This window comes from Podarcis raffonei, chromosome 16 (assembly GCF_027172205.1).
Source record: "Podarcis raffonei isolate rPodRaf1 chromosome 16, rPodRaf1.pri, whole genome shotgun sequence".
NCBI classification, from domain to species: domain Eukaryota; kingdom Metazoa; phylum Chordata; class Lepidosauria; order Squamata; family Lacertidae; genus Podarcis; species Podarcis raffonei.
Window position 1 is genome coordinate 178022 of NC_070617.1, and position 27665 is coordinate 205686.

The 27665-nt window shown below is 53.7% G+C and overlaps 1 protein-coding gene and 1 long non-coding RNA gene across 2 annotated transcripts; both read left to right on the plus strand.

Annotated features, from left to right (window-relative positions):
• The first annotated feature begins 1955 nt into the window (after window positions 1–1955).
• On the plus strand, window positions 1956–3161 carry LOC128403656 (uncharacterized). Its single transcript, XR_008327990.1, has 2 exons — window positions 1956–2076; window positions 2785–3161. It is a non-coding gene; the product is annotated as an uncharacterized LOC128403656 (long non-coding RNA).
• Window positions 3162–5200: 2039 nt separating this feature from the next.
• NES (nestin) lies at window positions 5201–16098 on the plus strand. The gene is made up of 4 exons (XM_053368625.1): window positions 5201–6157; window positions 7879–8003; window positions 10647–10720; window positions 10918–16098. Exons 1-4 carry the CDS (start codon window positions 5216–5218, stop codon window positions 15018–15020), a joined length of 5244 nt encoding a protein of 1747 aa, XP_053224600.1. The 5' UTR covers window positions 5201–5215; the 3' UTR covers window positions 15021–16098.
• Window positions 16099–27665: the final 11567 nt, after the last annotated feature.

Consider the following 27665-nt stretch of genomic DNA (forward strand, 5'->3'; position numbering starts at 1 on the left):
TTGGGTCCTTCTTGTGGGTTCTCCCGAATAGGCTTGGCCCCTGTGAGAACAGGATGCTGCTCTTGATGGGTCCCTTTTGGCCTGATCCAGCAACCAGGCCCTCCTTATGTTTGGAAATCACCCAAAGGGGGAAGATGATTGAAGCGGAGGCCATTGAGCGTGTCCTCCTGTGCTCTGCAGTCGCTGAGAACTGAGCCAAGCTGAGTGGCACTTGTCAGGGTGAGGTGGGAATCTGGGGGGGGGGGGACCTGTCCAACAGACATTTTTTAATCCAGAAGGACCCCATGAGCAATCCTGCAAAGCACTATTTCTGGTTCTTCTTCCTGCACCTCAAAGGCATCTTGTAGAGCAGGGAGGCGTTCAGCAAAGGGGCAGCCCAAATGTTTGCAAGGATGGAGAGAGGTTTTTCTTCCTTGCAATCATAGACTCCTCCGGCTGTAGAGTCAGAAGGAACCCTGAGGATCATCTAGTCCAACCCCCTGCAATGCAGGAAATGTGCAGCTGTCCCCTGGTGCTAGACTGCAATGGGGTCATCCAAGGAATCTGAACGTTTGAGGACTGGACAGGTGAAAGAACGTCATTCAAACACATTAAACTGTACAATGGTCTGCAAGAGATTGCAGTGGTCTCTAGTTTGAAGAAGAAGAAGAGTTTGGATTTGATATCCCACTTTATCACTCCCCTTCAGGAGTCTCAAAGCGGCTCACATTCTCCTTTCCCTTCCTCCCCCACAACAAACACTCTGTGAGGTGAGTGGGGCTGAGAGAATTCAGAGAAGTGTCACCCAGCAGCTGCAGGTGGAGGAGCGGAGACGCGAACCCGGTTCACCAGACTACGAGACTACCGCTCTTAACCACTACACCACACTGGCTCCAGTGTTTGGAGGACTTTAAAGGGTTTAGATGAATTCACGGAGGTGCACAAGGCCCTTGGGGGCTGCTGCTCCCCCCATAGCTGTGTGCTGCTGTGTCCAGTACAGGGAGGCAGTAAATTCCCCCCAACACGGGCTGCTGGGACCCATTGGAAGTGGGGACAGCTCTGCTTGTGGGCTTCGCATAAGAGGCATCTGCAAAAACACAAGGCTGGACCAGATGGGCACTGTTTTTGTTTTTTGTTTTTGATTGTTGTGTGTTATTTGAAAATGCTAATAAATATTTAATAAAAAAAAAGAAATACAGGAAGAAAACGGAAATGGAAAAACCAGGGTAGTTAAAAATTAGAATTCCATCTCTGAGAGCCCAGGGTTCAAATTCCCACTCGGCCACAAAGCTCCCTGGGCGACCTGAGGCCTGGTCTCAGGCTTTCGGCCTAGCCTACCTCACAGGGTGTGAAGATAATTTGCAGAGGGGGAGAGCACCTCCTTGAGTTTCCCAGAGGAAAGGTGGCATATTACATGGAAATAAGTAATAAAATACACAAACGTGGGAGCACAAACGTGTTTTGTGAAAGATACCCAGAGGTGGTGTGGGTGCGCACCCAAGCAGAGAGAAGGTGGCTCCATAAGGCAGTTCAGCCTCCACACTAAAATCAAAAGGCAAGAACATTCAAACTGCTGGAACCGACAATCCACAAGGAGCACATGGAGAACCTCCAGCCAGCCAACACCTGGGTGGACAGGTGAGTTTTAAGGAGGCACCAGAAACTGGACCACAGTTGAGGCCCCTTACTTCCTGCAAGGCTGGGGGTGTTTGGGGGAACTCTAAGGGGAGCCTAGATCCAGCTGCCTACCCCCCCCCTTGGTGGGGGTAAATTAAAGGGTGGGCCAAGAGCTGGGCAATGTGGCAAGTGGGGCCACAGGCCAGGGAAAGAGAGTTTCCACCGGGGCCCAGAGTTGGCAGGGGAAGACCTTGGTCAGGCTCTGACCTCACAATCGACTGCAGAATCAGGAATGTCTGTTTCCCAGGAGACCAGGTGAGCCGTTTGCCAGGATCCTCAGATCAGTTGGAAGCACAGTCTCCTTCGGATCAGTTGACATCACAGACGTCTGCTTGCTTTTTTTTACAGACCATTTAGATTCTGATTTATACAGAAAAGAAACAGTGTTGAAGATGTAATATGTCTGCATATCCTTTGCATGTAGGTGGGGAAAATAATTCTATTTTGTTTTCAAATAAATTGGTTAGTAAGTTTTATGTTCGATAAACATACTGGGTTTTCCACTCTTGTTTAGCGGAAACTCGGAAAAGTTGTCCCGCTTATTCTCTGGGGAGGGACCTCTGAAAGCACCTTAGGCTGAGTTAGACTGCTGGTCCAACTCTCTCCACATTGCCTGCACTGACTGGCAGCAGCTCTCCAGGGTAAGGAGACTCACTCCCAGCCTGGAGATGCTGCCGATGAGACCTTCTGCATGCTAAGCAGCTGCTCTGCCACTGAGCCACCTGCCTCCTGACCCCACAGCATCCCCAAAGTGTCACAACAGTGTGATGCAAATCTTGACCATTAAAAGCCTTAAATTGGGGCCCAGGCTAAAGAGCAACAGCACAGTCTGCATCTAGGGGCCCAGTTTTTACCCTACTCCTGAGTAATGGGTCTATCCATGAGGAATCAATCCCTGAAATGGCTCCATTGTTAAGGATAATGGTTTAATTTCCTGAAATGGGAATGTTTGCTTAGGTGGATTTGCTGTCTATTTTTTAGCATGGGGTTTTTCCTTTGGCCGTAGCTCTCTTATGTGATTGGCTGACTGTAAGTCACATGGGAAAGGCATTCCATTCTGTTGTGACTGTTATTCCAGCAACTGTCATTTTTTTAACTGCTTTTTCTGTTCTCCTCTCTGTGTGTGAGGGAAAATGGCTGCTAGAGAGAGGTTTCTTCACTCTGCTGAGTGCCTGTCAGGGTGATCTGCCTGAAGTCAAGTAGACAGGAAGATCCTGAAATGTTAACAAGGAGAAGAATCCTGTGCAAATCTCTCTATAAGAAACAAAGTGAACACTGCTGAGGTGAAAGTGAAAGTGAAAACCTTTATAAGAAGCTGTAAGGCCTGAGAGAGGTAAAACTGGGGTGCAAGTCTCAAGACAGTTTCGCTTGTAAGTCTAAGACTTCCATCTACAATTCAACTGAGAACACCCACGTTTGAATAAGCACGAGATTGTAAATATATTCTTCTCAGTTATATGTTTTGGAAAGCAAAGTTCTTTTGAATATAAAGAGTCTGGACATGGTATAGTCTTTACTAAGAAGCTATAAATCACCAACAGAGTGTTACTGAGCTTCCTAGCTGCCCTGGAGAGCCGTTGCTGCCAGTCAGGGTGGGCAGAATGGAGACAAGGTAGGCGCAGAGCATCCGAGGCGGTGCAGGGCGGCTGTCCTGGGCTGTTCTGCGTGGGGCGGACTCCTTCCCCCCGGAAACCCCCGGAAGGTGGATTTATGAGCAGCTGCTGTTGGCGCACTGTCCACCAGGCGGCGCCGTTGCCTATGGTTTGGGGAGCAGGTCCCGTTTATGGGCTTCATGGTGGGAGGACGCATCCAAATCTATTCACTCACATTTTACCGGGGAAAGTGGGCGGCGGCGGGACTGGATGTCAACCCCTGTTTGCAACCCGCCCCTCTTTCCCCTCTGATCCGCCTGCCGTTGCCCCTGCTGCGCAAAAGCTGCCTTGACCAGGACAGGTGTGGACGCTCCTGGTGGGCCTCGGGGTCTGTTTCCAGGGACGGGTATTCCCTCCAAGTTCGGCTGACGGGGAGGCTCCGCAGCGTAGAGTCGAGCTATGGAACTCGAGGCCACAAGCTTTCAAGGCAGCATGAAAGCGGGATCAGGCAGAGGGCGGGCGGGCCTGCCAGAAGTCCGGGATTTCCCGGGCACATGTGGGATTCGTCCGTCGGAAATAGCGTCTGGGCGGGATTTCCGAAAATCGGAAAACCCCGGGCGTATGGCAACCCAAGTCTGAAAGTTGGGGGAGAGTGTTTTTAGTTTAAAAACAATTTTCACTCGTTGAAATATGGCAGCCCTAAGTGGCCACGCATTGTGACGGCTGAGCACAAGCTCCACGTTCAGGAGCAGTCTGCCTTTGCACCCCATGTGTTGGAGAGCAGCTGCAGGAGAGAGCTGCCCTTGCCCTCGGGCTCTGCTTGCGGGCTTCCCAGATGCCCCCTCCCTCCTTGAGCCTGATCCAGCCTCTGGGCTCTTTCGGTGGTCCTTCTGAGCCTGCTCTGCATTACTTTCCCCTTCAGTCCCTCTGGCCACCTCGACACCATACAGTGAAAGCGCATCTCCCTCCCCCCAAAAAAATGAATTCTGGGAACTGTAGGCTTTTTTAAAAGGGGGGGTTTCTGGGAACTCGCTTTCCGCACCGTTCCCAGGATTCTCTGCAGGAAGCCAAGGGCTTTGAATTTAGATAGGAACCTCTATTCTCCTCTCCAAATTTAGTCCCGTTTTCGTCACGTGGTGAATGAATGGAGAGGCGGCAGAACGGGGAAGGAACTGAGGCGCAGATTCAGAAATTCATCGCGGGGTGGGGGCGGGCAGAATAAGGGGGGCCCGTCGCAGAAAGTGAACGGGAACAGCTGGTCCGCCAGGGGGACAGAAGTTGCCCCCCCCCCGGTTGAGGGCTGCCCTTCACTGGAGGTATTGGCTGGACTCGCAAGATTCCTGCGCTGAGCAGGGAGAGGTTGAGTGGATGACCTCTTGGGTGCCCCTCCCAGCTCAACGATCCAACGAACAGCGCATTGGATCAACATACGCACAAACCGCCCCGCGTACCGGGCGCTGGCAGTTGCCAGAGGCTCGCAATTTCCTCTCCTCTCCAGATTTCTTGGCCACCCCCTGCCATCTGAAGCAGGAGGGGGCAGGAAGGGGGCTCTTCCCTTCTCTTGGCCTTGGAATCCTAGAATCTCAGGGTTAGAAGGGATCCCAAGGGTCATCCAGTCCAACCCCGAGCAACGCAGGAAGCACCGCTGAGGCGCCCATGACAGGTGGCCATCCAGCCTCTGCTTAAAGACTGCAGAGGAATGTGGGAGCCCCTTCTCGTGCAGAACTGCTCTTACTATCGGGAAGGTCTTCCTAATGTCGGGATCTCCTTCCTTGCCACTGGAGTCGGGGTCCTGCCCTCTGGAGCAGCAGAAGACCAGCTGGCTCCGTCTCCCCGGGGGCAGCCCCTCTGGCATTTGCTGCTGGGCTCCGCGCTGCTCCTTCGTCCGCCTTCCCTCGAGTGAGGGGGGGAGGGATTAAGGCCAGCCCCCTCCCCTCCGAGCCCTCCTCCTCCTCCTCCCGGCCAGTATGAATAGCGGTGCTGTTGCGCCGGGGCGCTTGTTCGCTGCCCAGGACCGTCCGCCTAGCTCCGGGACTCCGCCTGCTTCTCGGTCTCGTCTCGATCTCGCTGCCGTCCAGCCAGGCTCCCCGGCGGCCATGGAGGCGTTCGTGGGCTCTCGCGCCTTGGGCGAGGAGTCCCTGCAGATGTGGGACCTCAACAAGCGGCTGGAAGCTTACCTGTCGCGCGTGAAGCACCTGGAGGAGGAGAACGAGGGGCTGCGCGCCGAGGTGCAGGGCTTGCGCCTGAGCCCCGTCGAGGGCTCGTGGCGGGCGCGCTACGAGGGCGAGGTGGCGGCGCTGAGGGCCACCCTGGAGCAGGCTTTCCGCGACAAGGCGTCGGCCGAGCTGGCCCGGGACGCGCTGCGCGACGAGGTGCAGCAGGCGACGGGCCGGTGCCAGCGGGAGAGGGCGGCCCGCGACGAGGCCAAGAGGATGCTGTCGCGGAGCAGGAAGGAGCTGGAGGAGGAGCGCCGGGCGCAGCTGTGGCTCCGCGAGAAGGCGGCGCAGCTGGAGCAGGAGGTGCGGGCGCTGGACGAGGCGCACCGGGACGAGAAGGCGGCGCTGGGCCAGGAGGCGGCCGGCGTGGGGAGTCTGCAGAGCGGCCGGCGCGGCGCCCCGACGGCCGAGGGCTGCTTCCAGCCCGCCGAGGTGGAGGACTACGCGCAGCGCCTCTCCAGCATCTGGAAGGGGGCCGCCGAGACCTACAAGGCGGAGGTCTGGCAGCTGGAGGCCGCCCTGGGCGAGGCCAAGGAGAAGCTCTGGAGAGCCACCGAGGGCAACCGGCAGGGCCAGCTGCGCCTCCAGCAGCTGGAGAAGGAGCTGGCCGGCCTGAAGATCCGCAGGGAGGTCTTGGAGGAGAGCCTGGCGCAGCAGTGGCAGCAGCAGCACGGCGAGGCCGGCCAGCTCCAGGTGGGTCAGCAGGAGGGCGGGGTGGGGCTACATGGCCCTTGGGGGTCCCTCCCGACCCCATGGTTCCAGGTGCAGCTTGTGCCATTTGGGGGCGGGGGGCAGAGACCCCCTCAGCAGCGGGAGAACTGCCAGGCGGCTCCTCTGGCGTCCAAGTGACCCGCCCACTAGGGAACCGAGTGGAGATGTCGGGTAGATGGGGAGGCCTGTGGGTTTTATCTGCCCATGAGTCAAAGAGGGTTGAAGCCAAGCCTGGTCACTGAGGGAAGGGGGCCATAGAGCAAGAGAGTTAGGACCTCAAGCGTGGTCAAGTCCAGCCCCTGCAATGCAGGAATCCCCAAGAGGGGGCCATCTCAGCTCTGCTTAAAACCATCCAGCACGGGAGAGCCTGTCACCTTCCAAGGGGGTCTGTTGCACGTGCAGGACATTGCGCCTGGACCCGTCGGGGGGGGGGTCTCCTGCCAGACTCCCTACTCTGAGCGTGCAGGAAGAGGGGGGATCCCAAGAGTCTGCGTCTGTGCCAGGGGGTGGGAGGGGCAAAGCTTTGGCTTTTCCCAGCACAAGAAAACTCCCATTTTACCTTGGACCCTTTTCCACATGCCTGGCCCTTGCTGGGGGGAATAAGAGCCTTCTCTCTTTCCTATCTGCATCAGCTTTCTAGACTGCTGCTGCTTCTTTTCAAAATATTCTCATTTGTGCTGGACCTCCGGCCTGCCCTAGGGTGGGTTTCACTTCTACTCCAGTTTGTATGCTGTTCGCGGGGAGGGTCTCTGCCTAAATGGTCCCTCTCCTCACCTGTGGTGGAGTTTTAGGGCCCCCTCACTGCTCCCTCCATGGCATGAGAGACTATAAGGTCCAGCTGGCCAAAGGGGGTCTGCCTCGTCCAGCCGCCTGTCTTCAGAGTGGCTGCCCGGCTGCCCATCATTCCTGAACTGAATGACCCTTTGCGCCACTTCTCACTCCGCCATTCTGTGATTTGTGCCTCTTTTGTGGTTTGTGTGCCGCCATGGGCTTGGACTCCAGGTGTGGAATCGGGGAGAGATTTGGGGCAAGGAGGGGTGTGGGGACAGGAGGGCAGGGAGGTTGTGGTTCAGGAGCAGGATTGGGATTTCTGCTAATTCTCGCTCACTTGGAAAGAGAGAGAGGTGGTTTTGGAGACAGCCAGGAAGTGGCAGTGTGGAACTTCTGGTCCTCAGATATTGCCGGCCTCCAGCTCCCTTCAGCCTTGACAATGGGTCATGCTGGGGGGAGAGGAAGCTTCAATTGACCACATTGGGGGGAGCCTAAAGGTTCCCCCATGTAAGCTCTTTGGGGAAGCCTGTCTCCATTCCCCCTTCAGCAGGCCCAAGTGATGCTGTGCTGCAAGGCAGACCCTGGAAGGATCACAGAATCCTAGAATTGTCGGGTTGGAAGGGACCTCAGGGGTCATTTAGTCCACCCCCCGGCTGATGTGCCCTGAGCCAAAACAGCCAGAGGAAATGCTCTCCCTGCTGCCCTGCCCATCATCCTAGTGGGCACCATGAGATTATCTGTACTTCCTGCATTGCGGGGGGTGGGGGTGAACCCTTGGGGCTCTCTGGGAGGTGGAGGTTCCTCTGGCAATTCCCAGGCCAGGGCCAGGAGCTGTGTCCTGCCCTCCAGTCCGCTTGCCGTGGTGGCCCTTCCGTGAGCTGAGGGAGCCCCCTTGGCTGACAGACGCCTCTGTCTCTCCTCTCCCTCAACAGCTGGCCATCGAGTCCCTGGAGGAGGAGAAGCAGTCCCTGCGGGTCCAGATCGCCCAGGTCCTGGAGGAGCGCCAGCAGCTGATGCACCTCAAGATGTCCCTCAGCCTGGAAGTGGCCACCTACCGGTGAGAGAGCTCATTGCCCCAGGGGCTACTCTGGGGAAGGGTGGGGCCACGTGATGCCTGGGGGGTGCGACACAGGAGCAGACTGGCCCTCTGGCCTCTTCCCGCCCTGGCTTGGCTCCTTGAGTGAACTTCAAAAGAGCCCTGTAGCTGGATCCAGCCAAAGATGGACCATCTTGTCCAGCCTCCTGTCCTCACGGGGGCCAAATGCCCCAAAGAGCTTGGGAAGTTAGATAGACTGCCTCTGGAGCTGGAGGTTCCATGAGGACCACAAAGATCCTGGCTGCTGTGTCAGGCCAAAGGGAGCCTGTCTAGTCCAGCCGTCTGTCCTCGCAGTGGACAACCAGATGCCTTTTTAGGGAAAGCTGCAAGTAGGATCCAAGCACAAGGGCAACCCTCTCCCCTCCTGTGGATTCCAGCCCCTGGGATTTAGATGCATTGCTGCCTCTTCCCTACGGAGGCAGAGCAGAGCCAGCACGGCTGGTAGTCATTGAGAGCCTTCTTTTCCTCCTCACATTTGCCCGATCCTCTTTAAAAGTCATCCAAGAGGGTGGCCTGCCAGGAAAGTGTCTTCAAGTGGTGAGTCTTGCCTCTTGCTTGCCTCAGTGAAGGTGCAGGAGGAGAAGAGAGGGATGTGAGAGAGAGAGAACTGGGTGTGGAAACCTCCGGCTTTTGCATGGCTGGCATGTGGAGAGGCATCTCAGCTGCTCTGCCCACCTTTGCCCCTGGCCCCACCCACTGCTGGCATGCGGCCCCTGGGAGGCTCCTCACAAGGAGAGGCGGCCCTTGGTCTGATAAAGCTTCTCTGTTTCTGATCTTGGAGGCCCAGAGGAGGCGGGGGGGGGCGTCCCTTGGATCTCAGCCGCTGCCTCCTTCAGGGAAGGGCAAGTAGGGAACAGGATCTGGCCCAGGAGCCTGACGTTTGCCACATGTGAATGCTAGACTGACTCACCCCTGCTAAAAAAGCAATACAGCCCTTTAAAAAAAAAAGAAAAAGAGGGGAGCAGCAGCAACTCTCCCCTCCTCCTTTCCAGAGACCCTTCCCCATTTTGATTGATTTAATTGATTTCTACAGCTCTGTGATTCTGTGGTTTATTTCTACACCAATTTCCATTCAAGCGAATCCCAAAGTAGCTGATAAACAACAGTAACTTAACAGCACATCACAAGTGCAACATAAATAACAAATAATCAGTAAAAGAATTTTGATCTATAAAACTGCACTAAAACTTCAGCAACTCAAATAACAATAGCTACAAAGGCAAGCATCCCAATTACAACATAAGTTGCATTATATGATTAACAAATAACCAGTAAGGCATTTATGATCCAAAAAGCAATATTAACAAAACAGCAACTAAAAAACCCCCTTTCTTCACCACTTGTTCCTGTATAGGCAGAAGCAGACTCTATAAAAGGCCTCTTCCAGGCGTCTCCTCTAACTCTCCCCAGTTGGGTGAAGCGCCTGGGCTTTGGCACCCTGCTTTCCAGGCTGTGTACTGGGTGCCCCCCAAGGGGAAGGAAGAGGGACCCCCCCAAAAAACACCCACAGCCCCTTCTCTCCATTCCTGGGGCCTGTTTTCTCTTCTCCCTCTACCCCCAGAGACCCCTCCTCCTCCTGGGAACTGGGCTCTGGTTCACAAGGCCCCTCCCCGCATGGCTCCTCCAGGACAAAAGTGGGCCGGCCGCTGAGGGGGTTCAGCACTGCCATTAGCATGAGAAAGGGGGGCCCTGTCTGGGAGGAGGAAGAGGAGGCAGGAGAGGCTGCCCATGACATCACCCCAATGGGCCCCAAATGCAGCTGCAAAGGATGTCGGAGCAAGGTTTCACACCCCTCTGTGTGGCTGGGAATGACTCTCTTAACATGCTCAGAAATCTCCTGGCGTGTTTTAAGTGACGAGGTGGGGGCTTTGCAGGCTCCACGCCTCCACAGGCACTGCAGCAGTTGGTGGCTTATTTTGCTGGAAGACTCAGGTCAGATAAAAGAAAGGGCTTCTCCACCCTGTATAAACTGTGGAACTCCCTTCTGCAAGAGGCTGGGGGGGGGCCGTCAGCTTGGGTGGCTTTAAAAGTGGGCTGACAAGTTCATGGAGGAGGAGGAGGAGGAGAGGGCTCTTGACGGCCACCAGCCTTGATGTCTAAGCTCTGCCTCCACAGCTGGAGGCAAAAACGCTTCTGAATCCCAGTAGCTGGAAATGGCCGGAGGGGAGAAAATGCTCTTGTGCTGGGATGCTGCTTGCGGGTTTCCCATGGAGGCATCTGCTTGACTACTGGTGGAGCAGGAGGCTGGGCTGGCTGGGCCAGGGTCCGGATCCAGCAGGCTCTTCCGAGGTTCTGATGGCCTTCCTCTGCCCCCTCTAAAATGGGTTCTGTGCGAGAACAAATCTTGAAGGATTCGGTTCAATGGAGGGGGAAGAGGGGGGCTGGCTCTGTGGCGAGAAAGGCCACCTTTTGCAGGTCCAACGCAGCATGGGCACCATCTCTCGACAGGGCTGGGGAGAGGCTGCCCGTCAGGGCCAAGGGAAGTCAGCTAGAGGGGCCTGGGATATTAAAGAAGCTTGCAGTGCCCCCAATGCAGGCAAGTGCCCTGTCTTCTCCCAAGAGACCCCACAAACCAACTAGCCCCTCTCCCACTTTTCTTTCCAGGACTCTCCTGGAGGCCGAGAGCACCAGGCTGCAGATCCCAGCTGCCGACTTCAAACTGATCAGTGGCACCAGAGGTATGTATAAGCAGGGCAGAGAGAGAGAAAGATGGAGGGAGAATGAATGGTCGGAATGGCAATAATCCCATGGGAGGAAAGAGGCTTATTAGGACTGCAGAGCTGGAAGGGAACCCCAAGGGTCATCTAGTCCAACCCCACTGGAATGCAGGGATCACAAGCTAAAGAAATGTTTTGCGTCTCTGTTCTCTCTGCAGATGGGAAGCTGGAGTTGAGCAACGGCCTGTCCCTGGACAGAGGCCACCTGGGCCCCCGAGACCCCTGGCTGAGCCCAGCCACCTTCCCGAAGGCCAGCGCAAAGCCCCGGCTGCCCAGGGGCCAGAATGAGTCCTCAGCGGGCAGCTTCACTTCCTCTGCACCCCCCAAGAGCAGGAGCCCCTTGGCCAGGGATTTCCAGAAGGCCAGCACCATCCTCCCGGATCCCTCCACCATAAGTTTTGAGGACCCCTTGCCAGCCAAAGACGTCCTGGCTCCCGTCGACTTGCCCACTTTTGAGCAGACTGAGGTCTGGACGGCCACCCAAATCACAGCTGTCTCCCAGTCGCTCTTGCACGAGTCCCTTCCGCCTTTCGACGCTGCGGCTCCTGACGCCTTGGAAGAATCCAGCTTGGGCACCGAGCAGAGACTCCAGGCGGCCGGAGCCATGAGGGGTGGCAGAGAGACTGAAGCAGGAGAGAAGGAAGGACTTTGTGAGGAGGAGGAGGAGGAGGAAGAAGAAGAGGAGGAGGAAGAGCAAGAAGAGGAGTGTCTCAGCAATGAGCCAGCAGGGGAGACCACGACCCAGAATGGTCCTTACCCTGACCGGCTGGTCACAGAAGCGTTGGAAATCGCACTCAAAGTAGTCAACGGGGCAGGTGTCCGGCCAGAGACCGGCTTCCTTGAGGGCTCCAACTCCCCAAACGGCCTCCCTCTGGACGGCTCTCCCCCCTTCGAAGATGAAGGCAGAGCAGACCCTCCTCCCAGTACAGAGTTGGTGAAAGAAGCTGCAGAGAAAGTGCTGAAAGAGCCCACAGGGGACACTCTGTCAGGGGCAGACCTTATGTGGGGCATCCGAGGCTCTGAAGAGCCAACAGAGGCGAACGGCAGCCCCGGAGAGGCCTGCGCAGAGCAGCATGAAGGGGAGACCCGGGGGGCTCTGGCAACAGACCCCCCAACTCCACAAGAAAGGGAGTTGCTGGAGGTAGAAGGGGAGGCCAGGGAAACTGCAGACGGCGTCCCGGTCACCGGGAGGATCGAGGCCGACCAGGAAGTGGTGCCTCCGGGGGAGGAAGGCGAGGAGCTCCCGCCGTCATGTAGCACAGAGCAGGGCGGGCACAGCAATGAGGAGGTGCCCGAGTGCCCAGAAGGGGCAGGTGCCCTGGGCAAAGATGCGGCTGTGGCGGTGAGGGAGGGGAAGGAGAGCTGGGACCCTGGCGCCAGCAGCCCCCCAGAGGAGCAGGCAGGTGCCATGGGAGGGTACCTGGAGGAAGCGGAAGACCTGGAGGTGGTGAGCACAGAAGCCCTGCACCTGTCGGAGGATGAGGAAAGGAGGGAGCTGTGGAGCCCCTCCAAGGAGAACGAGGAGGAGGACTTGCAGGCGCTGGAGGGGGAGCTCCTGCAGGCAGAAGAGTTTGTTGCTTGTGAGAACGTGGCACCACTGAGCCACGAGGTGGCAGAGAGTTGCTCAGAGCAACCCTTTCTTCAGCTGGAGCAGCTCCAGGCACCAGGAGCCCCTCTGGAAGAGAAGGATTTGGCCCTGCGGGAGGGAGAGGTGGGAGAGGCATCCCAGGAACCTGACGCCTTTCCTGCAGAGGAGGAAGGAGAGAATGTGGAAGGGGAGCCCAGAATGGTGGAAAGTGCAAGGGATGCTGAGGGGGGCAAAGAGAGAGGGGAGGAGGAGGAAGACATCCCCAGGCCCCCCAGAGAGGATGGGTTGGGGAATGAGGATGTCAGGGAGAAGCAGGGCTTCTCAGACACAGAGCCTGTCTGCTCCCAGGAGATGGAGGTTGCCTTGCGAGGCGAGGATGTCCCGGGGCAAGGAGAGATCTCCAAGGCAGAGGAGCAGGATGTGGCAGGAGATGCTTCGGAGGAGCAGCAGCAACTGGCTGAGGAGGAGGAGGGAGCAGGAGAAGGAGGAGCAGAGATCCCAGCAGCTGCTCTTGACGCTGACAGAGACATCCAGGAGGGAAGCTTGGTGGTGGGCCCAGAAGCCTCCACGGCTGAAAGGGAAGAGGAGGAGGAGGAGGCGGCAGGCATTCTAGAGATGGAAGAAATAGCAGCCCCCTTGGAGACAAAGGACCTGCCATGGTGCCCGGAAGCGGAACAGGACGAGGCCGATGTGCAGGCAGAGGAAGAAGAGCAAGCAGTGGCCAGAGTAGAAGAGGTTCTCCAAAGTCAGCTGGCCACCCACCTGGGCGAAAGCCTGCCCCCCCCAGAAGTGCAGGGCAGCCCCACCGACGGGTTTGAGGGCAAGGACCAGGCCGACACCAGCTATGGTCAGTCGCAAAGTGAGTCTTTGGGGTCTGAGGGCTCCCTTGAATCTTGGGACAGCTCCCCAAATGCCGGCCGTGAGACCGAGGGGATTGAGAAGGGCCTGGAAAGTGGCAAAGCGATTATGCTGGAGGAGACTCTGCCGGATCACACCCCCTTGCATCTGTATGAGGGGCAGATGTTGCCTGCCTCTGGGGAGCCCCAACAAACGCCTCCAGAGAGCCAAGAGGCTGCAGAACTGCCTCTTGTGACCCAAGATGGATCTATGTCTTTAGAGGAGGTGCAACATCCTCCAGCAGAGGACGAGAGTTTGCACAGCCCCCCAACAGAGGAGAACATCAACAAACAAGAAGGTGCAGAAGAGGAAGGGGGATGCGCCATAGAAGCTGCTCCCATCCAAGGCACAGACGATCCCAAAGTTTCAGAAAAACCTACGACAGATGCTCTGGAACTCATCGGAAGTGATGGAAACCTACTTGAAGAAGACTCCAAAGTGCTCAGAGGGGAGGAGGTTGCAAAGGACTCTGCACAGTTGGACGCAGAATCTGAGAAAGAGTTGGCTGGTGGGGAAGTCCCCCAGAAAGGAGGCGAGGTAGAAGAAGAAGCCCAGTTTGTAGAACAGTTCTGTGAGGAAGAACTTGGCCAGGATTTTGCTTGGGGACCAGAGGAGGACAGCACTTTCCAAGTAGAACGGCTGGATCCCAGCAACGTGGAGGAAAATGCCTTTGTAGAAGGGGACGGTCCATTGGAGCTGGGTGACCAGGGCGACAGAGAGGCTGAAGGTGGCCACAAGGTTTCTCCCCTGACCAGCGTGGCTGACTTGGGTGAAATTGTGCTGGAGGGGGAAGAAGGGTCTTTGGATATGCAGGGAGGAGACCTCACGGGACCAGAGGCTCCAGCATGTGGCAAGGATGAAGATTTGCCCTGTGCCCAGGAGACAACGGACCTTGAAATCTGCAGAAGAGAAGACCAGGTCCCACAGGAAGATGTGGCTGAGGGGGACCCACGTGGCGAGGATCTCCCAGGTGAGACAGTTGCGAGCATCTCAAGAGAGAGCATGAAAGATGCTGACATCCTGGAGATCGTGGAACAAGCTCTGGAGTTCAACCAGGAGCTGATCAAGGCAGCTGAACCGTGTGTTGAGGCCGAACCAACAGTGACAGGAGGGGAGGAAGGTCCATCCCTGGAGAATGAGGAAGAGGAGAGCCAGGCTGCACCAATTGCCTTGCCCGATGTCAGTGACTCCCAGGTCCCCACAGAGACCCCAGAAATCTCCTTCCCCGATGCCAAAGACCCAACAGAATCAGGTCCTCTGTGGGCTGACAGCAATGCTAATGGGCTGCAGGAAGACCCCGGCGTTGCCGATTTCACAGAGGAGATCCTGAATGGGATTGGGGTCCTCCGGCCTGGTGAGACAGAGTGCAATGGGGGCATCTCTGAGGAAGAACCAATGAAGAAGGTTCCCATCACCCAGCAGTTCCTCAGGGAGGAGCTGGACAAGCCCTCCGCGGTGGAGGTGACAGCAGACCAGAGATCGCCTCAAGTGCCGTCCCATGAAGAGACACCAAGGATCGAAGATGTGGAGCCGGAAGTTCATGAGAAGGTTCTGCTGGGACATGGCAAAGGCCTGGAGGCCACGGATCCCAATGAGAACCTCTTTGTCGACATCTTGCAGGCTGCCTGTGTCAAAGGGGGGAAGGGCGCTGATCCCGGGGCCGTCTCCATCCCACCACACTTTGGGGATGAAGTTCTCCGCCTGGAGTCCAACCAGCACCTGAACTTCCGGACAGAAGAGGAGGAGGAGCAGAGATGGTCTTCAGAAGACAACTGAAACCCTGCCTTTGTCCCTCCCAGCAGCTGACTCCTGCCAGAGGCAAAGCAAGATCTCTAGGGGACCAGGAGATCACTCTCTTCCCATGCCCCACAACCTCCACAACCTTTTTAAATTTTGTTTTTCTAGATGCCATACTACCATTTTTCATTTAAAAAATAAAAATAGGCCGTCAAATTGACAATCAAAAGCTTTGATTAGATAGAACTCTTCTTTTTTAAAAAAACCTCCTTTGAGACTTTATGGTAGAGATTTGTTAAAAACCTCCTGTTTGTTGGAGTGAGCATTCGAGCCCAGTGCCTTATAGGGTGGCAGAATATAGGGCCAGGGTTTTAATCATGATAGGCCTCCCCTTCCCCTTAAAGTGGACCCAGTTGTTTGGGAGAGGGGGCAGTCCGAAGCCTTGTGACACCTGTGGAGCTGCTGCTACTGTGGGAGAAGCGGCTGGATCTAACACCTCAGTGTCAACTCGAGCCCTCTGGACCTTAGCGCCTTCAATCCTCCAACCGTCAGCCTCCCCTAAGTTACGTTGCAAAAAACAAACCCCCAACGCAGCTTGGCACATCCTCTTTTCAGTGTTTTGTGGCTGGCACAGCAATTCTTAAGCTCCTCGACCCACAGATCAAGGTATCGCTGAGCTGGGTCCCACTCTCCTCGCTGTCTGAACACCTCCTGCTTCTTTGGGGCCTGATAGCTTATGGAGATTAAAAAGTGGGTTTTAAGCTGCAAAAAATGTTGGTTTCTGTGCAAGTCAGGCCAATGTCTCCCAAGTGCAAATTTGAAGGGAGTGTGTGTCTTCAGGGGCTGCTTTGAAGTTCACCCTATAAGCAAGCCAGCAAGAGGAGTGTTTGCAGAAGGACTGGGGCAGGCAGCAGATCCTGGGGTGTGGAGGGGCTGGTGGTTTGGTGTGGACCCTGTTAGTTGCAGAGAGAGATGCAGCTGCGCCCTGGCTTGAGGTGCAGGACTTAAGAATTCTGCTGCTTTGTTGCCTTCAGATATGGAGCCAGCAAGACGGACCCCCGGCTTCCTGCGACTGAGCCTCCTTGATAAGCTAATAAAAGCAATTTGTTTCCCACCACTTGCAAACTCACAGCGTCTTCTTTTTAAAACTGGACTTTTACAAAGAATGTGTGATTTGCAAAGCATTATATTTTGATGTAGGGATGCGGGTGGCGCTGTGGGTAAAAGCCTCAGCGCCTAGGGCTTGCCGATCGAAAGGTCGGCGGTTCGAATCCCCACGGCGGGGTGCGCTCCCGTTGCTTGGTCCCAGCGCCTGCCAACCTAGCAGTTCGAAAGCACCCCCAGGTACAAGTAGATAAATAGGGACTGCTTACTAGCGGGAAGGTAAACGGCGTTTCCGTGTGCTGCGCTGGCTCGCCAGATGCAGCTTTGTCACGCTGGCCACGTGACCCAGAAGTGTCTGCAGACAGCGCTGGCCCCCGGCCTCTTAAGTGAGATGGGCGCACAACCCTAGAGTCTGGCAAGACTGGCCCATACGGGCAGGGGTACCTTTACCTTTATATTTTGATGTGGCTTTTTCTTTGGGTGGGTGGGTGTGGGAGGGAGAGAGACAGAGAACACAGGGCACATGGGCTTGTCAAAGAAAATAGGCTGGTGATCTCAAAGAGGTCTTTGAATGCAAGTCTTCATTTCCAAAGGGGGGGCTGTGGTTCTCCAGGGGTTGCAGAACGACCCTTGTCCCCACCCCTTTCCATCGACCGTGCTGGCTGCTGGGGCTGGTAGGATACGGAGGCCAACATCTGGAGGGGCACAGAAGTCATAGAATCATAGGGACCCCTAAAGGCCATCTAGTCCAACTCTCTGCAATGCAGGAACCACAGCTAAAGAATCTCTGACTAGCATCTGGTTAAATACCATTAAGGAAGGAGTCCCTCACCTTCCAAGGGAGTCCATTCCGCTGTCAAATGGCTCTTGCCCTCAGAAAATTCTTCCTAAGAAAAGTTCTTCTTTTCTTGCCATTTGAATCCATTGGTTTGAGTCCTACCTTCCAGAGCAGGTGAAAACAAGCTCGCTCCCTCTTCTATGTGACAGCCCTTCAGCTATCTGAAAATGGCTGTCATATCTCCTCTGACATATCTTCTTCAGTGTACCTGAAGAAGTGTGCATGCACACGAAAGCTCATACCAAGAACTAACTTAGTTGGTCTTTAAGGTGCTACTGGAAGGAAAAAATTTTTTTGTTATATCTCCTCTGAGTCTCCTCCAACTCCCTCAACCGTTCCTCATAAGGTTTGGTTTTCAGGCCCTTGATCATCTTGGCTTCCCTCTTCTGCACACCGTCCAGCTTGTCTACATCCTCCTTAGCTTGTGGTGCCCAGAACTGGACACAGTACAGTCCACCCTCCCTGCCACAAAGAGGTGCCTTCCTTGAACTTAGACATGATGATCAGGCCAAGGGCCTACTGAGGCCAGCAGTTCCCAGAGTGGTCAACCAGGTGCCCTGATGGGAAGCCCATACGCCAGAGCTCAGGAGCCCAGGTGTTGCCCGGTCCTTCTTGCATGACCCCACTTCCTGCCTAGAGGATTGTGCCTAGCCATCATGACTAACACGAGCCATTAAGTAACTTTGTTCTCCTCTGCTGTGAATTTGTCTGGCTCCCTTTGAAAGCCACCACTGCATCCGAGAGCAGCACTTCCACATGTTTAACTGCCTGTGAAAATGTCCTCCATCCTGAATCTTCCAGTGTTCAGCTTCGCTGCAGGACTTCATGACCTTCTGTGGCACAGTGGGAAGCATGTCAGACTAAGACCTGGGAGACCATGAAGCTCACTGGGTGTGACCTCTCAGCCTAGCCTACCTGCAGGGTTGTTGCTGGCAGAATTAAATGTGGGGTGGGGGTAAGAACCATGTATTCCACATTGAGTTCCTTGGAGAAAAAGGCGGAATGGGAGAGCCAGTGTGGCATGAAGGTTAGAGTGTTGGACCAGGACTGGGGGAGCAGGGTTCGAATTCCCACTCAGCCATGAAGCTCACTGGGTGACCTTGGGCCAGTCACCATCTCTTAGCCCAACCTACCTCTTCACAGGGTTGTTGAGGGTGAAATGGGGAGGGGGACCTCCATGTACACCACCATGAGATTGTTGGGAGAGAAAGGTGATATAGTCAATCAATCAATCCACGCCTACAGTTTAGCCCCTGCCTCTTCATCCACCCTAGAACTCCAAGTGGTGCTCATTCACACGGACCCGAATGGAAACTGGCCACCCATCCTGGCACAGATGCAGACCTGGGGTGTGTGTACGTCTGGCTGGCTTCAGGGGGCTTCAGCCCAGACCCCCTGGAAACAGCAAATTTCTGCAAAACTTGACTCACCACGAGGAAGCCTCCTAAAGTCTCTGAGCCAAGGAGGATCCCTAGAGGAGAAACCTCCCTCCCCTGGTGGGGATGTTCCCTGGCCAGCATCCTGCCTTTGTGGAAAGGGTGGCAGACAGGGAGGGGGGAGATGGTTGCGTCTTTTTATAGCCAGGGCCAGAAAGCAGGACTGATGGAGGGCCTCAGATATGCAGGTGGCTGGTGCAACCTCCCGCTCATCTCCCTGGAGGGCAGGAATATTTTGGGAAGCAGGGAAGGGACTTAAATGCTTCCGACTTCCCTCCCCCTGCTGGGACTGAGAGCAGGCAGTGCCAGTGGGGCAGAGAAGAGGGTCCCTGCATCCCCTGGGGGCAGGCAGAAGGGTTTTCCCTGCCGGCTGCATTGTGAGGCTGACTTTGAGGTCCTGGGTCCCCATTTATTCTTCTCTTCTCCTTTAATTAATTTAAAAATCATGAAAAGAAAAAAACATATTACAGCTGGTGACACAATATTATACACTTCAAAAACAAACTGACATACTGATAAAGCCCTAAAGAAAGGGGCAGCTTCCGATGTTCTAGAAAGGAAAGAAATCCAGCAGGTTTATGAAATGGTGACTGGATTGGAAAAAGGTAGAGAGCCCATGGAGGTGCAGGGCAAAATGACCAGAATGATCAGGGTTGGGATGGATGTCCTCTCAGTGTCCCTTTCAGCCCTGTGAATTGTATAGCTGTATGACTGGAGTCTACATAAGAGGAGAATCGCAGATCATTTTATTTAATTAAGTAAACAGCGTGATCCATTGCCCTTTTGTTGGGAAGAGGGTTCTCTACAAACTAACAAGATGGGCAGGACAAGTGACTTGTTGCCACAGGACACAGTGGTTAAGGATCCTTCTGAAAGGGGACGAGTCTCTCTGCCCATGGCCCACTCCCCTGGCCGGAGGTGATGCCATCGTGGTGTCTGTGGGTCAGAGGGGAGGGGCGGGTTGGCGGCTGAAGTTGCAAAGACACAGTGACCCAATTTGCTCAGCTCTGGCTCCCCACCACCACCACGAAATCCAAGGGGGGAGCAGGATGTTTCCCACCCAAGGGCCACATTCCTTCATGTGCAACCTGCTGGGTGGGTGTGACCAGAGGCTAAAGTGGGCGGAGCCATGGATGTGCCACAGGTTTCTCTGCTCCCCACTTCTCCATCATCTATCCAGGCCAGCAAGAGGCCTTGTCGAGCATTCAAGGAGGGCACAAAGGAAGACCGTGTGTGTGTGTGTGTGTGTGTGTGTGTGTGTGTGTGTGTGTGTCACTCAGCCCTCAGGGATAAATCGTACCAGCCTTAACTGTTAATGTGATCAATCATTCATCTTATTATTTACTCTATTCCTCAGCCGTCCTTCACCAGTTGAGACCCCAGGGGGGTTTACCACATATTCAGTACATTCAATATAACATATAAAAAGCATATATCATGACAGTACAAACTCTTTAATTTTTATTCCCTTTCGAAACATAACTTTTAGGATAGCAGCCATTCTGTTGGCCAAAAGGCGAGAGAAAGAGAGAGTTTGCCATCCTTTTGAAAGGACTGCTGCATCTATTCCAGCCTCCTGATCTCTCAGTGGCCAATGTCCCTGAGAACCTACATAAGCGGAACCTGCGGATGAGGCCAATGGCCCATTTAGTCCAGACTCCTCTGAACAGTAGCCTGTGGGAAACTCACAAGCAGGATCTGAGCATGAGAACTTTTGTCACCTCCTTTAATTCTTTCCACCCCAGCTGGTTGCTAGCAAGGATGCTGCATCTGAGAACCGCTAGCCGAGTTCACCTATTTTTCCTCCTCCCTCCCCAATCCCTTTTCCTTTTGTGCTGTGGTCTTTTTATATTGTATTTGGAACTGCCTTGAGGGGAGTCTTCTTCTTTGGCTGGCCAAAAGAAATTGGCTTCAAAATAAATAAATTAAACCGTTTTAAATAAATAAATGACGAGGCTGTTTTGAGGTATGGCATGCAGTGCCCACCCCTGGCACTGCCATGGCATGCCATTCCAAAAAGCGCATTACATGGCATGCCTCAATTGGGCCTTTTGTGATGGCGCCGCTGAGTCACGGGAGGCAGAGAAAGGGCTGCCTTTGTGCTCCCTGGAGGGGAAAGGGTCTGAGTCACCCAAAGCCTGGCTTGGAGGTGGCTGGGTGGGCTGGAGAATAAAAACAGGCGTGTGCGTGTGTGACGAGGATTTCTCTCTCTCTCTCTCTGGCTTTTCTGTTTAGATGACCAAGACAGAGAAACACAGACTAGTGGTCAAGTTATGGACAGCATGAATATGTGCAGTTTGGAGACGGAGGATAGAGAAAAGATGGGTTTGACTCAGTGTGGTCTCGCTTTAAAGCATTAGTTAGCAAGAGTGCTCTGAGGTCCCTTGCATTCTCAGTCACAGCAGCCACTATGGAGAAATTATCTTTTAACACTTTAGTTCAAAGTATTCACTGTGGGGGGATGCGGGTGGCGCTGTGGGTTAAACCACAGAGCCTAGGACTTGCCGATCAGAAGGTCGGGGGTTAGAATCTGTGACAGGGTGAGCTCCCATTGCTCGGTCCCTGCTCCTGCCAACCTAGCAGTTCAAAAGCACATCAAAGTGCAAGTAGATAAATAGGTACCGCTCCGGCGAAAAGGTAAATGGCGTTTCCATGTGCTGCTCTGGTTCGCCAGAAGCGGCTTAGTCCTGCTGGCCACATGACCTGGAAGCTGTACGCTGGCTCCCTTGGCCAATAAAGTGAGATGAGTGCCGCAACCCCAGAGTCGGCCACGACTGAACCTAACAGTCAGGGGTCCCTTTACCTTTTTATTCACTGTGGGTGTGAGCTTAATCCATAATGTAAGAGATTTTCCATCTGTTTTGATGCCACGTGCACTGCTGCATACAAGACTTAAGCATCTGTGCGTGTGTTTGTGCTGGTAAGCAACAATTTCAGCACAATCACAATGGAAAACATTTTTTTTAAAAAAAATTCCAATAAAATTTGAAATAAACAAACAGAAAGAGGATAAGAGAGAAGTTTCTCTTCCTTGTCTCCTAATGTTCAAACTTGTGGACCAATGAAGCTGAACATCGGAAGAATCAGGATACAAAAAAGGAAGCCCTTCTTCATGAAGTACGTGGTTAAACTATGGAAGTTCCTCCTTCAAGAGGCTGCGATGGCCAATTCATAGCAAAGAGGCCTATTGATGGCTACTAGCCAAGATGGCTATGCTCTGCCTCCATGCTTGGACGCAGCTGTTGCTGGCATCCATCAGTCTTGAGAGACAATGGAGTGAGCCTCTGGGGGTGAAGTCAAACCTCTGTATTAGCAGCACCAAAGGGACCTCCCAAGAACACAAGCCTGGGCAGTGGGTCTGGAGGCTGCCCAGACCCCGCCTCTCGGCCTCACTGATGTGGCCCAAAGGAAAGCAGAGAAAGATGTTTGGCCCCAGCTTGGCTGCCAGAAGGAGGCGTACAAAGCGCCATCCTACCGCCTTAGGGACTCCACTCTGGATCGGTGTAGGGTTTACTCCTGAACCTTTTCTTCTCCCAAAGATATTCTGCAAGGCAGAGGTTTAGGAGCAGAGTCTTCCTTCTCCTAGAGGGGCTCCCTTTCCAGGTGGACGAGCCCGTCTGTCCCTCACTTCCCTCTACAGCACATGCAGAAGCCACCTTCTTGACCATTGGACACCCTCTTGGTCTCGTCCACGCCAGAGCCTGTCTTCAAATACAGGGGAAGTCCTTAACACACTGAGGGCTGGAGACCCATCGGCTGCTCCCACATGGTTTAGCTGGCCATTTGAAGCCGTTTCCAAGAGCCGCAGGTGAGAGCGGAGTGCAGGGTGGGGACCAAAGGGCCCCAGAAGGAGCAAGATGTGTCTCCCACCAGAGGTACCTCCCCTCCCCTAACACCCCTGGAGGCAGCAATGCTTCTGAATACCAGAATCCATGATGCCACAACACAGGCAGCAGTTTTTTCAGCGAGGTCCGTTATCAACTATCGAGAGAGGGACCTTTAACCGTGAGAGCAGCAGAGGCTGTTTTGATGCTACGTGTGCCTCTAAATCAGTTTGTATATATTAGTCAGTCCCATGTATAAATCCATGTCAATGTGCTCCAGTATACCAAGCAAAAGTCATGTGTGATTTTTAAACTTTAAATAACGTACATATATTGCACAGTCTTTTCTAGGAGAAGAAAAAAAGAGCAACTATTAAAAAGGGTCAAACGACCCGGGAGAACTTCTGCTATACTCTTTCAAATATAATTACCACAGATCAGTGCTGTCAACTCTGGCTGGCAGCAGCTCCCAGGGTTTGAGGCAGGCATTGCTCCTTTCTGTAGGTCTTTGAGGGGGGGGTGTTTCAAGGTCCTGACGCTACAAGGCTGATTCCTGTGTCCCAAATGGGAGGCTGGGGCTTTCCTGATCCCAGGGGCTTTGCATCGAGGCCAGCCTTGCCTGGCAGGGATCCCCCTCTCCTGTGCTCAGCTGTGCTGGACGGAGCTGGTGGGGAAGGAGCCTAAGCTAACAGGCCCCTTCCAGCTGCCCTGACCAGGCCTGATAAGCGGCTGCCTGGCAGACACCGAGCTCCTTTTAAGGGCAAACTGCAAGGCCAGAGAAGGAAGCAAAGTCCCGCTCTTGACTCAGGAGCGAGACCTGACCCCAAGGTCTCCGTGTTCCCTGGCCTGTGCCAAGCCCGGCTGTGTTTTCTCTGTCCATTGGGGCGCTGGCTGAGGGTGCAGATCACAGCCTGTCCTCTCCCCCTCTGCCTCCACAAATCTTGGCTTTGCAGGGCATTCTGGGGGCATCCTGCAATGTGCACCTTGCTTAAGTTAAGGATGCTGTGCAACTTCACCTGAAGGGCACCTGAGCTCCAGCAAGAGCCTCTTCAAGCAGCTCGTCTTTTGCAGAGTCCACATGTTTGTACATGGTCCTTCCGGTAAAATATGGACACCCTAGACGTGTTGAGTCTCTGTAGGGTAGGGAACAGGTTATGACTGAGGGTGAAGTCTGGGTTCCTTAGGAGTGCTGGCAGCCTTGGTGGGCATGTGCTGGCCAGCCAGCCCTTTCAGACGCCGCCTCTCTGGGTGGATGTGACTAGACCTTCATGTGCAGATCTTTTTCTTTTTTAAAAAGTTTGTTCATAATTTTAATTTATAACAAACATTTAAACAAAGAAATTAAAACAATTCTCACTTATCAAACTTCGACTTTCCTCCTCCTCTTTCAACAGTTCGATGAGTTTACCCTTTCTTTCCCCTTTCGCATATCCCAATTAACTCTATTCATTATTTTCCTCATCTATTTCATATGTTTTAGAAACTGCAAGTTTTTACAGGAATCCTGCTAATGTCTTAATTTGTTTACAATTTGTTTGTAAATATTCAATAAAAGATTTCCGTTCGTGCAGCTCTTTTATCCTCCAGCTTTTGGGGACAGACTCTTAAGGGATGAAGAGAGACCAAAGGAGCAAACTTGTGGGAGAATATAGAGCTACCCGTTTGTTTCTTTCACATATGACACAGTGGTTGGAGTGTTGGACTAGGACCTGGGAGAGACCAAGGTTCAAACCCTCACTCAGCCGGGGAGCTGACTGGGGGCCAGTCACCGCCTCTCTCAGCCTGGCCTACTTCGCAGGGTTGCTGTTTTGGGGACTAAGGTATGGGGGGGGGGAGAACCATGGGAGCAGCCTTGAGCTCCATGGAGAAAAAAGTGGGATATAAAGGTAAATTTAAAAAAAGGACTCACTTCCCATGAAAACACATCAAAATGATGGACAATATAAATCATGAGACTCACAGAACTGTAGAGCTGAAAGGGCCGTCTAGTCAAACCCCCAGCAAGGCAGGAATCACATCTAAAGGAAGTTCAGGAAGGCATGAGCTTAGAAGGCACACAGGGGGGCCCAGTTTATGGAAGACGACATCTGCCAGAGGCCCCTTTCTGTGATCAGCCGGGGATATCTCCCAGCGCCCCTGGGCTTGTCCACACTTACAAAGCACAGGTCTTTCCCTTTGCCCTGCTCCTTTCCCATGGAAACCCCTCTGTTTAGTGCTAAAGCAGAGCAAATGTCAATCCAGAGGAAAAAAGGATTTCCCTGGGGAAAAGCAGGACAGGAGGAAGTGTGGATAAGCCCAGTGAGTGAGTGTTCACCAGGACTAGCACCTTGAACTTAGCCCCATAGCAAACTGGCAGTCAATGTAACCATTTCAGCAACAGGATCGTACTCTGATGGGGGACCTCCTGCCCAAGTGAGCAGCTTTTGCAACAAGAGGCTGGCCAGGGAGCCTTGAGGAGGATGCTGAGCAGCTAGAGCTGAGCTGCCTGCCCCCATCTTGGGGGAGTGAAGAATGAAGAGAGAGAGGGAGGCATACGGGGGGGGGGGCAGGAGGAGGCCACATACCAGCTGGTGAAACTGAAGCACATTCTTTGCCACTTTGAATGTTGACAGATGAGGGCCAGAGAGATACAGATGGCTGTTGCTGGCGAACTTTGTTCCCCAGGGAAGAAGAGAAGGGGAGTGAAAAGGCACCATGGAAGCTGGTGGGTTGGGGAAAATGGGGGTGGGGAGGACTCAGGGAATCTGTGGGGCAGGAAGGCGTTTGCCATGGAGCTGCACAGCAGGCAGGGCTTGCCCAGCAAGGCCGGATTGTCAGGAGGGGGCTGTGTGGCAGGAGTCACCTTGACCTCTTGGTCTGGACCCTGTTGCCACCATCTCTGCTTCTGGACGTGAGCTGGGGCCAGAGAGAGGGCAAGAACAACCCTCCTTGTGAGAAACTAAGAACTGCCTCCTGGATCAGGTCTAAGAGGGCCCATCCAGTTCAGCCTCTTGCTCTCACAGTGGAATCTAGACAGAGTGCCTTTGGAGCTGGATAATTCATAAGAACATCCAAAGAGCATGCTGGATCAGGCCAATGGCCCATCTAGTCCAGCTTCCTGTTCTCACAGTGGCTGACCAGATGCTTCTTAGGAAGCCCACAAGCAGAATCCAAGCACAAGAGCATTTTCTCCCCTGCTGTGGTTTCCAGCAACTAGCATTCAGAAACACTCCTGCCTCCAGCCGTGAGGGGCAGAGCCCAGTCATTGGCTGTGACTTTAAAAACTTGAGTAGGAGCTTGGTTTTTTCCTCCCTCTTCCCAGTCCCTTCTTCCTTGTGTGTCATGTCTTTTTGAGCTGAGGGGCAGGGAACGTCTTGGAAATGATTTTTGTAGGCCTCCCAGAGAGCCATTGTGGCTTAATGGGTGAGGAATTCATGCTGTAAACAGGTAAATTATCTTAACATGCATTGATTGTATGTGGGCCACTCTGGGAGCTTCTTTGGCTGAAGTGCAAACGCTCTGAATAAATAAAAATAGTCTGCCTGCCTGAAGTCTGCCTGCTCCTCCATGCTAGGATATCACAAGGGAACAATCCAGCTCCTGCTGGTCTGAGGGGAGGAGGCTAGATGGCAGCAGGAGGAGCTTTCTGTACCTGGACCCGAACCCAAAATGTATTAAGGATGAGGTTTCCTGGAAACAATGAGCCCCAAGGACGCCCCCACCTTTTTTGGTCACAAGGAGCCACTGGAGCAAATGTAAGCCTCTTTCATGGGCCAGGACAGACGGTTGGGGATTGTTAAATGAAGCCGTTGGGGCACACTTAATCTAATTTGCAAGTGGTGCTGGTGGGTGTGCATGTGTCTGCAGCAGGATTGTGGGACGCCTGAGGAAACAGTAAACACAGCACTGCGCAATTGTGCACGGGGTGCGGACCACAACACAACCGCACTTAAGAAGTGCCGCACCTGACAGTCCTTCTCCTGATCTACAAAAGTGGTTTTGAAAACAGGAGGGAGTTTAAAAACGGCACAAAGCCACCCTCAATGCACAATTGATGAATCCGTGACATTTCAACCCAGGGAAATGAGAACTCTGCGGTCCTGAAGTTCAAGGTGCAAAGTGGGCCATTTGTAACCCTCAGTTTGGCATTTCCAGTTTTGACGTCACAGAGAAACATGTGCTTTGCAGCCTGAGAGATTCTAATGAGGTGACTCCCAAGTTTTAAATGTCCTTATTTTAGCTTAGACGCACAAAATCTACATAGCAAGAACAGTAAGCACACAAACCTGAAGGGGCAGGAGTAAAATGGAGCATGGTCCAGGGAGTCATAATTCACTGTGTAGCTGCATCTCGCTAACACAACTTTTTTGTTTTCATTGCTGCTCACATCAAGTAATACTGAAAGGAGGGAGATATCTAACCCAGAACAGCCACCTGTGGGAGTGGACCTTGATGGGAGAATCTGCCTGATTTGCACTTTCTGAAACAACTCAAGACCGAAACACACACACCCTTCAAAATTTGCATGCAGTTCTCCAGTCAAGTAATGCATGAAAAAGTGCATGTGCACATGTGAAGCATGAAGAATGACATGCAAAGATGCATGATATCAGGCGGAATAGCCCTGCATAGATGGGAAAGGCAAGATTGTGGAGGGCACGGGGAGGAATTTGCACAAAAGTGATGCTGAATTTTCATGAGGGCTCATCCTTTTAAAAAACCCTCAGTCTGATGTGGAGATGTGGGGAAATGAGAGAAAGCAAGATGCCCTTCTGTACTTCCAGGGGATCCTTGGCTGTGGCCTCCCTCCGAACCGAACCATCCACACCCCCTCCATCACCCCACCCAAGGACAAGGCCACATCGCCATGGAAAATGGAGGGAAGCCTCCCTTTCCAGCAGGCAGGCGGCTGATGCCCCCCCCCTTGGCCCCAATCCAGACAATTAAGAGCTTTGTTTCCTGTGATGGCTGCTTCAATGGAGGCCCACACAAAGAAGCTCTGCAGGGGGAGGATGGGATGGGGATTGCGGGGGGGGGGGGAGACGATGACCTCAGTGCAATGACCTCACTCAGCACAACTCCCCAAATCTGCAGGCCTTATAAGGCTAGATTTGGAGGAGGGGCAAGAAGGGAAGAAAAAGACACACACACACCCCACCACCACGCCCCCCCCATCCTTTGGGGCTTCTAAATATAAAAGTATTTTTCTTTTCTTTTCTCTGGAATGAGTTTAACATCCTGCTATTTCATCCAAGTCGTCTGTTTGCGTGAGATGTTCTGTTTATTAGCCAGGTCTTTTTCTTTCTTTCTTTCTTTCTTTCTTTCTTTCTTCTCTCTCTCTCTCTCTCTCTCTCTCTCTCTCTCTCTCTCTCTCTCTCCCCCCCTGCCCCAATTCCTTGAAAAAGCCTTTCCCCCCCCCCACTCATTCCCAAAAAGGGACTCAACAATGGAGGCCCCTTTGTTTCAAGGGATGGGGCACTGGGGGCAGAGATGTGAGGAAGCG

Excerpts from the sequence above, each read along its gene's own strand:
- NES (XM_053368625.1), top strand. The coding sequence starts at position 5,216 with ATGAATAGCGGTGCTGTTGCGCCGGGGCGCTTGTTCGCTGCCCAGGAC. Across the intron at positions 8,004-10,646 it reads CTGGAAGTGGCCACCTACCG|GACTCTCCTGGAGGCCGAGA; the intron begins GTGAGAGAGCTC and ends TTTTCTTTCCAG. Across the intron at positions 10,721-10,917 it reads ACTGATCAGTGGCACCAGAG|ATGGGAAGCTGGAGTTGAGC; the intron begins GTATGTATAAGC and ends TTCTCTCTGCAG.